The sequence below is a fragment of the Pristiophorus japonicus genome, chromosome 3 (assembly GCF_044704955.1).
Source record: "Pristiophorus japonicus isolate sPriJap1 chromosome 3, sPriJap1.hap1, whole genome shotgun sequence".
Taxonomy (NCBI): domain Eukaryota; kingdom Metazoa; phylum Chordata; class Chondrichthyes; family Pristiophoridae; genus Pristiophorus; species Pristiophorus japonicus.
The window spans coordinates 238,603,013-238,615,843 of record NC_091979.1 but is presented as its reverse complement, the minus strand read 5'-3'; the positions used below and the strand labels follow the sequence as shown (position 1 = coordinate 238,615,843).

General features: G+C 50.4%; 1 protein-coding gene across 1 annotated transcript in view; it reads left to right on the top strand.

Annotated features, from left to right (window-relative positions):
- The window catches only part of crtac1b (cartilage acidic protein 1b), a 479,177-nt gene extending 474,547 nt beyond the window's left edge, over positions 1 to 4,630 (top strand). The window contains exon 14 of the mRNA XM_070873946.1: positions 4,478 to 4,630. Within this exon, the coding sequence (XP_070730047.1) occupies positions 4,478 to 4,630 (153 nt within the window). The remainder of the gene's footprint in view (positions 1 to 4,477) is intronic.
- Positions 4,631 to 12,831: the final 8,201 nt, after the last annotated feature.

Below are 12,831 nucleotides of genomic sequence, written 5' to 3'. Positions count from 1 at the left end.
ATGTAAAATGTGTAATTGATGATCAGAGTTGTGTACATGCAATAAGCAAGGAAAAGTCGCTCAATCGCGATCGGAGATACAGGTTATTTACTATGAGTAATGAAACGTTGTGCGATGTAGGATTTCAACTGCAGTCAATGCAGCGGGCAGACACCCATCGGGAGCACACGGGTCCAGCGAGCTACCCAATGTAGTAGCCTGCGTCCCTGGGACCAGAGTTATGCACCATGGAGTGTGGCCACAAGCAGCCAATACATACAAGCCGCAGAGCAAGCGATCTCAGGAGGGCAACGGCACTGGTTTCGATACCCTGCCTCCGATCGGCTCCACCTCTCAGGCACCCAATGGCACCAACCGCTACGAGCCTGAAAGAGCAAACCACGCTAAGGCGCAGCCCCCAGACCCTATCGCCACCACGGCTATACCAGGAACAAAGGGTCACCCGCAACGGTTCTCGCAAATGGGACCGGGACCAGCCAGGATCCCAAACCAAATAACACCCAGGCAAGCAAGTCAGCAGTTCCCTGTGCACTGCCAGACGACTGCTCCTCAGGGAACAGCAGCGACCCGGGACACAAGGAGAGGACAGGGCGGTCACAGGCATCTGTGAACCTGCCCGACACTAGCAGCAACGACAAAGGCCCCGAGAGCAGGCAACTTAAGCCAACCGGGTTCCCACTGCCAGCACTGGGCACCTCGCCACCACCAGACTACCTGGACACCATCCAGCAGTTCTGGAACTAGTTTGTCCTCACACACCAGTACAGATTCCAAGTATGTATCAAGTATGTACCTCACCAGTCAAATGTACTTGCCTCACAACTGCACCACAAATGTAATGATGTAAATGCAATGTTTTTTTCTGGACTTGAATGTATATGAATGTAATGAATTGTTATGTTCAAAATAAATCCACGGGACTAAATTCGCAAGCTCAAACTGTTGTGACCTTGATCTCTTTATTTCAGACTCCAGAGTGGGGAAGCAGCATGGTGAATCACCTTTTATACCTGCTTGCCCCAGGGTGCACAGGTGACCCTTAGGTCTCCCACATGTGTGCCCCCTAGTGGCATGTCTTACATTTTGGTAAGGTTTACATACATACATAACCACTCCCCCCCCACCCCCCCCCCAAAGTCTTATGTGCGTGGAGGGGCCGTGCCATTATGGTGCATTCTCTGTTGCAAGTTGAGGCGATCTGGCGCCCCGCGTCCCCGGGTCGATCGCCTGGGTTTAAGTCCTGACTTGGTGGGTTCATCCTCGTGATTAACGGCGAAGTTGATCGCGTTAGTGGGTCGCTGGGGGCCAGGTCCTTTCACAGTGGTTCCTGGTTATCTGTGGTTCGCAATTTGGTCTTGTCCAAATGCTTTACTCGTTAGCCCGATACCTAGTTTCACAATCAAACGCTCTGTTTTCATCACATACACTCCATTCCCCGCCTTGGCTAATGCGGTGCTAGCGGTCCAACTGGGGCCCTGAACATGGTCTACATCACTTATTCTCATGTCGCGTGGAGGGGCCGTGCACTTATGGTGCATTCTCTGCTGATGGCCTGCGGAAGGCTCGGTTCTGAGTGATTCTGTCTGGTGACTGGGTAGCACCCGGGATAGCTGAGTCTGTAGGAGGTCGACCGTGCCACGTATGGTGCTAGGTTTAGTGATTTGGGCGGCCTGCTCCGGGCTATTGTCGCTGACCCTGAGGTCTAGCAAGCCCAGGATGGCCGCAATGGCCTTGAGACTTTCGGTAGTGGCGGGAGACCTAGTGGTCCCCGTGGATCTAGGGCCGTAGTATTGGAGCCCCGGACCAACGACTGTGTGTAGCCGCCCTGCCTTACTTTGCAACATTGGGATGAGTCTTTCGTCTTTGCGATGGATAGGTTGCCACATCCCGTCTGGCAGTTCACCTGTAGAAGGCGGTAACGTGGGATCCTGCCTGGTCCGGGTCCTAAGCTGGGGGGCTGTTACGGTTGACCCCACGCTTTCTAGCACTTCCACAACTGCGAGTGGGTCTGCAGGCTGCACCGTTTCCACCCCGGTGGTGGGCAATGGTGGCCAACTAAGGGTATTAGTGCCGTTCTCAGTGCCTGGCCCAAGGCAGATCATGTTAGAGTGCACAGACAGTGTTAGAAATTCTCGAAACAACACATCGATAATGGTGCCTCTGCTCTCCCAAACTTGTGGGATGAGCAGCTTGTCTGACTCGAGCACATATTGGGACACTCTTTGTTACGTCTCTTTAGTCCCATGAATACAGGCTGCTGCTTCATTTAACTTATTGGATACGTGTTCAATCGTTTGGGACTCGCCCGCTACTTTTGCTTCCTGCACAACACTCCTGACCCCGGTGTGATAACACATCACTTGTTACAAGTACTTTGTCAGATACATATACGACTGATTGGTGTTCGCCCGCTACTTTGGCTTGTTGTAAAGTCCCCCGACCCCATATAATGGTACATCATTGGCCGCGAGTGGTGGTGAGTCAGAGGTGCCCCATTGTTCCACAGCCCTTGCACACATAGAGCTTGAATCGACATTGATGAGCTCTATGACTGCCCCCGCAGCGCCAACATGGTGCTAATGGATACCCATTCACGGCCCACGGCGGATTCTGAGTCACTCTAGGCCTAGGTCTAGCCTCTGCAGTTGTGTGGGCCCTGCCCTGTGTCGTTCTGCCTGCTGAAAACATTATTTTGTGCACAGTACTTGCCGGTGAGCTTCGATTCTGTGAAGATATCTGTTTCGTGTTATCGCTCGTGGATATGAAGGCTTGGGCTATTGTGATGGCCTTGCTCAGATCTAGGGATTCGGCAGGCAGCAGTTTGCGAAGAATGACCTCGTGGCCGATTCCAAGCACGAAAAAGTCCCGCAACATTTCCCCCAAAGGTCCTGTAAATTCGCACGGTCCCGCAAGGCGTCTTAGGTCGGCGACAAAACCCGCCACATTCTGGCCCTCGGAGCGACGGTGCGTGTAAAAACGGTAATTGGCCATCAGGATGCTCTCCTTTGGCTTGAGGTATTCCCTAGCCAGTGTACACAGCTCTGTGTAAGATTTGTCCGTTGGTTTGACCGGTGCCAGCAAATTTTTAAGGAGGCCATATACCGATGGCCCACATACGGTGAGGAGAATCGCCCTGCACTTGATCGCTGTCTCAGCCGTGTCCAATTCATTGGCCACGAAGTACTGGTCGAGGTGCTCAACGAAGGCTTCCCAATCATCACCCTCAGCAAATCTCTCAAGAATACCAACGGCAGCCATTACCGCGTGAAAGTTCGTGATCCGTTACCCATCGCCAATTTGTTATGTTCAGAATAAATCCACAGGACTGTATTGCAAGCTCAAACTGTTGTGACCTTGGTCTCTTTATTTCAGACTCCAGAGTGAGGAAGCAGCATGGTGAATCACCTTTTATACCTGTTTGCCCCAGGGTGCACAGGTGACCCTTAGGTCTCCCACAGGTGTGCCCCCTAGTGGCAAGTCTTACATTTTGGTAAGGTTTACGTACATACATAACACTTATGTTCTGATGTGTAAAGTCATTAAACTTCTTCTGGCATTGGGATCCAGGTCCTGGGGGAAAGACTGGTGGATTTGACTGCTTCAGCAATCTGTTCCCACTGCCTTCATACAGCGTGTTGAGAGGGCATCCTGGCCCCCTGTGGATAGAGGACCTGTCTCCTGCTCTCGACCCCCTGCACCAAAGCTTCCAGTGCTGTGTCCGAGAACAGAGGTGCCCTTCCTCCATCCTGTTGCGACATTGCTAACTTCCCCTTTGCTGAGCTCCACCCAGAATGAGGCACTTCTTTCACAAAGCACCTCCCCTTTCAGAAGTGCAGACATCTTTTCACTCTGCAGGCAAGCTTTAAATACAGATCAGACTTCCCACGATTATGGGCCCCGCTGGTGAGCGCTGAGCCACCTGGTGTTCAACGCATGGCACTGCGTGTCAATCATGTTAATGAGCAGGTACCACAAATTTTGCATGCTGCCTGCATTACTTTCGGGCCTTATCGAATTTAGCCCACTTGCTCTTCTTATCTAAGGAAGGATATACTTCCCTTAGGGGGGAGTGCAACAATGGTTCACCAGACTGATTCCTGGGATGGGAGGGAATTGTCTTAAGAGGAGAGATTGAGTAGACTCGACCTATATGCCCTCGAGTTTAGAAGAATGAGAGGTGATTTCAATGAAACCTACACGATTCTGAGGGGGATTGACAGGGTAGATGCAGGGAAACTGTTTCTCCAGGCTGGGGAGTCTAGAACCAGGGGTCACGGGTCAAAATTCAGTTCCGCCAGAAAGCTGGTGGTGTTAAGGCCTTATTTTCCCCGATTAGTGCCGCAAAGTTTGCAGCGGCCATTAGAACCAAATTCAACTTTTTAACCACAAAAAAAAGTGTTCTAGTCTTATTAGCCCTGCAAAGCTGAAATTTGCAACCTTAATTGGGGTGTTATTCCCATGGGAAATTCACCCTTAGGGTGATGTGGCAGCTGCCATTGCAGCACAGGGACGAGGGAACGAGCGTATCGGTGCTGCTTTGGAGAGGATGGCCGTGGCTCTGCAAGAGTCGACGGAGCGTCTAAGTGCTGTCATATCTGGTGACTTTCAGATTGTGGCTGCTCGCATGTAGTCTCAGCTGGATGCTCCCCGAGACCTCAGTGTTGCTTTCGCGGCTGGGTCCACCACGGGGGACCTTCCGGTGTGGTGCCACAGCGCTGACCTGAGCTCCCTCAGATTGGTGGTGGTGGTGATATTGTGCCGCCCCTGGTGAGTTATTCAGGCTCCTCGGGCCAGGATATGGATGATGCGCTCCCTCCGGCTCACAGCATTCCTGACCTCAGACCTGTCACTCCGCAAGTGCCTCCACGCCTGGCCTCGCCCGAGACAAGCCAGACTGAACCCTCCCAGGAGAGTATTGACCAGCCTCCAGGCCCAAAGCTACTCGAGGGCATCCTAGAAGGACATCTACAGCTTCCACACAAGGAACACAGCAGCCTTCCCAGACCCATGAGGCAGCCACAGGGGAGACACTGAGGCGAAGTCGCAGGTAAGACATACGTAAGATCATCATAGGCTGTCCCTTGAAGTCGAGGAAGACTTGCTTCCACTCTAAACGTGAGTTCTTAGCTGGTTGAACAGTTCAATATGGGAATTACAGTCTCTGTCACAGGTGGGGCAGACAATGATTGAAGGAAAGGGTGGGTGGGGAGTCTGGTTTGCTGCACGCTCCTTCCGCTGCCTGCGCTTTCTTTCTGCAAGCTCTCGGCAACGAGACTCGAGGTGCTCAGCACCCTCCCGATGCTCTTCCTCCACTTAAGGCGATCTTGAGCCAGGGATTCCCAGGTGCCGAGTAGAGCGCTTGCTTTGGGAGTCTTGTGTCAGTCATGCGAACAATGTGGCCCGCTCAACGGAGCTGGTCGAATGTGGGCAGTGCTTCAATGCTGGGGATATTGGCCTAATCGAGGACACCGATGTTGGTGCGTCTGTCCTCCCAGTAGATTTGCAGGATCTTGCGGAGGCAGCGTTGGTGGTACAGGTTGAACCTCCCTTATCCGGAACCCTCGGGACCTGTCCTGTTCCGGATAAGGGATTTTGCCGGCCGAGGGGTGGTCACGTTAAATTGGATGGTATAGGTACTGAGCAAGGGGATATCAGGGCTGGAGTTCGACGACGGAGGATGGGACAACCTTGGATCTGGCCTGGAGTCGGAGGAGGTTGAACAGATTCCCATTTGTTATCGCTCAGAGTGCTGAGCTGGGGCAAAGTTTCCGATCTGAGCCCCTGGATTGAGATTTCAGTTTTCTCTCTGTGAATCTCGGGATCTCTATTTCTCTCTCTAGTTTTGATTCCCCTTTTCTCTTTCTCTATTCCTATTTTTCTCTCTCCCAATCAAATTTTCTTATTCTGTTTCCATTCCCTTTCCTCACTTCTATCTCTTTCTCCTTTCCCTTTTGCTCCTTTCCCTCTCCCTCCCTCCCTCCCTCTCTTTCTCCCCCCCCACCCCCCCTCTCTCTCTCTCTCTCTCTCCCTCTCCCTCTCATCCTCTCTCCCTCTCTCTCTCTCTCTCACCCTCTCTTTCCCTTTCTCTCTCCCTCCCTCTCCCCCTCTCTCTCTCCTTCTCTCTCTCACCCTCTCTCTTTTCCTTTCCCTCTCGCTCGCTCCCTCCCTCTCACCCCCTCTCCCTCTCTCTCTCACCCTCTCTCTTTCCCTCTCCCTCTCTCCAATGCTCTCTCTCCCTCTTGCTCTCTCTCCCTTTCTCTCTCCCCCTCTCTCCTTCCCTCTCTTCCTCTCTCTCTCTCCCTTTCTCGCCCCTTGAGTGCGGATTCTGTGCTGAACATCATCAGGTTTGGATCTTACCTTGTCTTTCTCCGCTCCCATGGCTCCGAGATCTCTGCCACTCTGCACCAGCCCTAAAAGCTGGCAGGTGCACCATCAGCTAAAGGGCCGGCTTCTTCACGCTGAGAATGAGTCCGGGGGCGGAGCGGCAGTGGTGCGCACGTTTAGCGCGTCACTACCGCCGCAAGCCCCATACCACACGAGAGTCAGTCGATCGTGGCGGTGGCCCACACCGCTGCAACATCTCCCAGGCCCAATCTATGTCGGGGCGGCCAGCTGAGCCCAAAGCGGCTGCCATTCGATTTTGCCGAATGTCTGATGCAAACAGGCAGTAACGGTCCTTCCCGTGACCGTGAATTTCAGGGCCAGAGTCTCAGGACAAGGGCTCGGCCATTTGGCTGAGATGAGGGTACATTTTATCACTCAGAGGATTGTTAATCTTTGGAATTCTTTACCCCAGAGAGTTGTGGAGGCTGAGTCGTTGAGTATATTGAAGACAGAGATCGATAGATGTTTGGACACTAATGGAACCAAGGGATATGGGGACAGTGCAGGAAAGTAGAGTTGAGGTCGAAGATCAGCCATAATCTCATTAAATGATGCAGCAGGCTCAAGGGACCGTATGGCCTACTCCTGCTCCTAATTCTTATGTTCTTGATTATACTGGACTTCTGCCCAATTTACTGCTCCTTAACAATATCCTTCTCGTCATGTAGATGGTGAAATGGAACGTGTTCTTCTGAGGAACGCTTTCATCTTCCTCACTGTTCCATGGAATGATTAACATCTCTTACTGTTCAGCAGCCTTCCTGTTTATTTTTATATCCTTTGTTAAAGAACAAAAATGTCAGCATTGGCAGACTAACCATCATGCAGATGGATTCATGGTTTTCATTTCTGGTTATAATTTTGTAGGTTTTTTTGTCTCTCCCTCTCCCCTTCTCTCTCTCTCTCTCTCTCGAAGGTCAGTCCTGAGCTGAACCAATACTAAATTATTCAGTAAAAAAAACAGAAAATGCTGGAAATACTCAGCGGGTCAGGCAGCATCTGTGGAGAGAGAAACAGAGTTAACGTTTCAGGTCTGTGACCCTTCGACAGAACTGGAAAATGTTCGAGATGTAATAGGTTTTAGTCAAGTGCAGGGGCAGGGAAAGGGGAGGGGAGGAAAGAACAAAAGGGAAGGTCTGTGATAGGGTGGAAGACAGGAGAGAGTAAATGACAAAAGGGGAGGATGGTATGAGGCAAAAGGAGATGGTAATGGGACAACTAAAGAAACAAAAGATGGGTCCATTGCTTCCAGCATAAGAACATAAGAAATAGTAACAGGAGTAGGCCATACGGCCCCTCGAGCCTGCTCCACCATTCAATAAGATCATGGCTGATCCGATCATGGACTCAGGTCCACTTCCCTGCCCGCTCCTCATGACCCTTTATCTCCTTATCATTTTAGAAACTGTTTATTTCTGTCTTAAATTTATTCAATGACCCAGCTTCCACAGCTCTCTGAGGCAGCGAATTCCACAGATTTACAACCCTCTGAGAGAAGAAATTTCTCCTCATCTCAGTTTTAAATGGGCGGCCCCTTATTCTAAGATCATGCCTCCTAGTTCTAGTCTCCCCCATCAGTGGAAACATCCTTTCTGCATCCACCTTGTCAAGCTCCCTCATAATCTTATACGTTTCGATAAGATCACCTCTCATTCTTCTGAATTCCAATGAGTAGAGGCCCAACCTCCTCAACCTTTCCTCATAAGTCAACCCCCTCATCTCTGGAATCAACCTACTGAACCTTCTCTGAACTGTCTCCAAAGCAAGTATATCCTTTCGTAAATATGGCAACCAAAACTGCATGCAGTATTCCAGCATCCACAGTAAAAAACACCAGTTAGGCCACAGCTGGAGTACTGCGTGCAGTTCTGCTCACCGCATTACAGGAAAAATGTGATTGCATTATAGAGGGTACAGAAGAGATTTATGAGGATGTTGCCTGGACTGGAGAATCTTAGCTACGAGGAAAGATTGGATAGGCTGTGGTTTGGATTCTTTGGAACACAGGAGGCTGAGGGAAGACCTTATTGAGATGTATAAAATTATGAGGGGCCTAGATAGAATGGATAGGAAGGACCTATTTCCCTTAGCAGAGGAGTCAACAACCAGGAGGCGTAGATTTAAAGTAATTTGTCAGAGGTTTAGAGGGGATTTGAGGGGAAACGTTTTCACCCAGAGGGTTGTGGGGTCTGGAACTGACTGCCTGAAAGAGTGGTAGAGGCAGGAACCCTCACCGCATTTAAAAAGTACTCGGATGTGCACTTGAAGTACCGTAATCTACAGGGCTATGAACCAAGAGCTGGAAAGTGGGATTAGGCTGGGTGGCTCTTGGTCGGCCGGCACGGACACGACGGGCCAAAGTGGCCTCCTTCTGCTGTAAATTTCTATGATTCTATTATTTTTGCATTTGTACATCAATTATTGATCTGTGTATTTAGTGTGGAGGCTGTGCAGACCTCCAGTTCATGCTGTGCTGTTATGGAGAAATACCATCCACGATATCTCCGCAAGATCCTGCAAATCCCTTGGGAGGACAGACGCACCAACGTCAGTGTCCTCGCTCAGGCCAACGTCCCCAGCATCGAAACACTGACCACACTCGACCAGCTCCGTTGGGCAGGCCACATTGTCCGCATGCCCGACACGAGACTCCCAAAGCAGCGTTCTACTCTGAACTCCTACTCGGCAAGCGAGCCCCAGGTGGGCAGAGGAAACGTTTCATGGACACCCTCAAAGCCTCAAGTGTAATATCCCCACCTACATCTGTGAGTCCCTGGCCAAAGACCGCCTTAGGTGGAGGAAGTGCATCCAGGAGGGTGCTGAGCACCTCGAGTCTCGTCGCCAAAAGCATGCAGAAATCAAGCGCAGGCAGCGGAAGGAGCATGTGGCAAACCAGGCTCCCCACCCACCGTTTCCTTCAACCACTGTCTGTCTAACCTGTGACAGAGATTGTAATTCCCGTATTGGACTGTTCAGTCACCTAAGAATTTACTTTTAGAGTGGAAGCAAGTCTTCCTCGATTTCGAGGTACTGTCTATGATGATGATACAATGTATTTGAGGGACAGTTAGATATGCACAGTGGGCTGTGTGTTTCTAATGAGGTTTGTGAACTGTGACTATGAGGTCTGAATCTCCCGATGGCCAGAGGGTGGTCGTCATAGCGCGTGCGGGTCAGGATGGTGTCGGCCCACAGCTCCTGATTTTCGGTCCATGCTGAATTGAATAACTACGTTGAGGTTTCGGTTTGGCCCTTGACGTCCGTGAGCCAACCTCTTACTCCGATCTTATTTTTGCCAATGCTTACGTTGGTCAAGGTGAAGGATGTTGGCTCTGGGTCAGAATTGGATCACCCAGGGTTTGTCTAAGCAGACCCAAACCGGGGATAACCTTGGATTGACACAGATTAAAGGTCTTTCTGCCCTATCCTAATACAATGCCGCAGTCTCGGAAAAATCCATTGCGGCATTTACCCCACAACAGCCTCCCTGACTGAGATTGCTAATTAGTGCCAAATTGAGAGAAAGAAAAATAAATACCTGCATTTATATAGTGCCTTTCATGACCTCAGGACGTTCCAAAATGGTTTACAGCCAATGAAGTACTTTTGAAGAGTCACTGTTGTAATGTAGGAAACGTGGCAGCCAATTTGCGCACAGCAAGCTCCCACAAACAGCAATGTGATAATGACCAAATAATCTGTTTTAGTGATGTTGGTTGAGGGATAAATATTGGCCCCAGGACACCGGAGAGAACTCCCCTGCTCATCTTTGAAATAGTGCCATGGGATCTTTTACATTCACCTGAGAGGGTAAACAGGACCTCGCTTTAATGTGTCATCTGAAAGACGGCACCTCCGACAGTGCAGCACTCCCTCAGCACCGCACTGGGAGTGTCAGCCTAGATTTATGTGCTCAAGTCTCTGGAGTGGGACGTGAACACACAACCTTGTGACTGAGAGGTGCCCACTGAGCCAGAAGGTGAATCCATTAACTTGCAATCAAGGCACCAAAGTTTTCTTGGCAGAGAAGAATGATAAATAAAAACAGAAAATGCTGGAAACATTCAGCTGGCTAGGCAGAATCTGTGAAGAGAGAAACAGAGTTAACGTTTCAGGTCGATGACCCTTCGTCAGAGCTGGGGTAAGTTAGAGATGTAGCAGGTTTTAAGCAAGTTTAGGGGCAGGGAAAGGGAGGAGGGAACGAATGAACAAAAGGAAAGGCAGGGTAGGAGGCAGGAGAGATTAAATGACAAAAGGGATGATGGTGTAAGTTGAAAGGAGATGGCAATGGACAAGTAAAGAAACACAAGATGGGTCTAGAGGAGGTGTAAATGGTAATGGCAGAATCATCAACAGCTACTGTCTGAAAAAATAGGGGCACAGGTTACGATTGGAAATTGTTGAACTCGATGTTGAGTCCAGAAGGCTGTAAAGTGCTTGAACGAAAGATGAGGTGCTGTTCCTCGAGCTTGCATAGAGCTTCGTTGGAACAGTGCAGGATGCCGAGGACAGAGGGGTCAGAGTGAGAGTGGAGCCGGGATTTAAAGTGACAGGCGACCGGAAGCTCAGGGTCACGCTTACGGACTGAACGAAGGTGCTCCGCAAAGCGGTCACCCAATCTACACTTGGTCTCCCCAGTATATAGGAGACCACATCGTGAGCAGCAAATACAGTATACTAAATTGGAGGAAGTAGAAGTAAATTGGCGTTTGACCTGGAAGGCTGTCCTTCTTCTTTGATTCGTGAGGCTTCCCACATTACAACAGTGACTGCACGTCAAAAAGCACTTCAGTGGCTGGGGTAAGGCACTTTGCGATGGTCCTGAGATCGTGAAAGACGCTATAGAAATGCAAGTCTTTCTCTTCTAGCCTGCTGAGGGGCCCTGGCTTTGGCCATGAGGGTGGCAGGGTGCCGTGCAAATTTTTCCAGCAGGCCTTCATTGCTCCTGCCCGGGCAGTGTCAGACCTCCGTCCAAAGGCCTTGGGTCCACGTCCTCGCCAAGTGACCCCACCACTTCCCGCGGCAGAGCAGCGACCCCGCAAGTACCAGGCCCATGGGGCGGGGGGGGTGGGGGGGGGAGGGATGCAATCGGTTTTTAAATCGGTTCACGGGCTCCCAGGCCACCTGCAATTTCTGCAGTCTGGAGGAGTCCATGCTCCACGTCTATATCGAATGTGTGAGGTTTCAGCCTCTCTTCCAATATTTAAAGGGGCTGCTCCTCAAATTCTGGTTGCACTTCAGTCCCACGCTCCTGATCTTTGGGCACCCTGTGCGGAGGGGAGCGAGCAGGTCGGAAGGCCTCCTCGTGGGACTGCTCCTGGGCCTGGCCAAGGTGGCCATCAACCGGTCCAGGCAACGGGCGGTCGAGGGGGTCGTTCAGCCCGACTGCCTGCCTCTCTTCCGCGTTTACATCCGAGCCAGGGTGTCCCTGGAGATGGAGCATGCGGTGTCCACCGGTACGCCCGCGGCCTTCCGCGAGAGGTGGGCACCGGAGGGACTGGATTGCATCATCACCCAGAGGCAACCAAATTTTAATTTGATTTAAGTTTACTGTCCAAAGTTTAACTTGTTTAACTTTGTCGGTTTTAGTGCCCCTCCTTTAATGAGATGCCACTTGATTTACAGATCAACAACAAAATAGTTGTAGAGCTGTTGAGTGAGTGTCTTAGCCAGCCACGTGATGTTCACAAGACTCAACAAAACCCCAGCCAATTGGCTCGAGGTCATCCACGATGAAACATAGAAACACAGAAACATAGAAAATAGGTGCAGGAACAGGCCATGTGGCCCTTTGAGCCTGCACCACCATTCAATATGATCATGCGCTTCAGTACCCCATTCTTGCTTTCTCTCCATACCCCTTGATCCCTTTAGCCGTAAGGGCCACATCTAACTCCCTTTTGAATATATCTAACGAACTGGCCTCAACAACTTTCTGTGGTCGAGAATTCCACATGCATACAACTCTCTGAGTGAAGAAGTTTCTCCTCATCTCGCTCCTAAATGGCTTACCCCTTATCCTTAGACTGTGACCCCTGGTTCTGGACTTCCCCAACATCGGGAACATTCTTACTGCATCTAACCTGTCCAATCCCGTCAGAATTTTATATGTTTCTATGAGATCCCCTCTCATTCTTCTAAACTCCATTGAATATAAGCCTAGACGATCTAGTCTTTCTTCATAGGTCAGTCCTGTCATCCCAAGAATCAGTCTGGTGAACCTGCGCTGCATTCCTTCAATAGCAAGAATGTCATTCCTCAGATTAGTAGACCAAAATTGTATACAATATTCAAAATGTGGCCTCACCAAGGCCCTGTACAATTGTAGTAAGACCTCCATGCTCCTATACTCAAATCTTCTCGCTATGAAGGCCAACATGCCATTTGCCTTCTTCACCGCCTGCTGTACCTGTCTGCCAACTTTCAATGACTGATGTACCATGATAC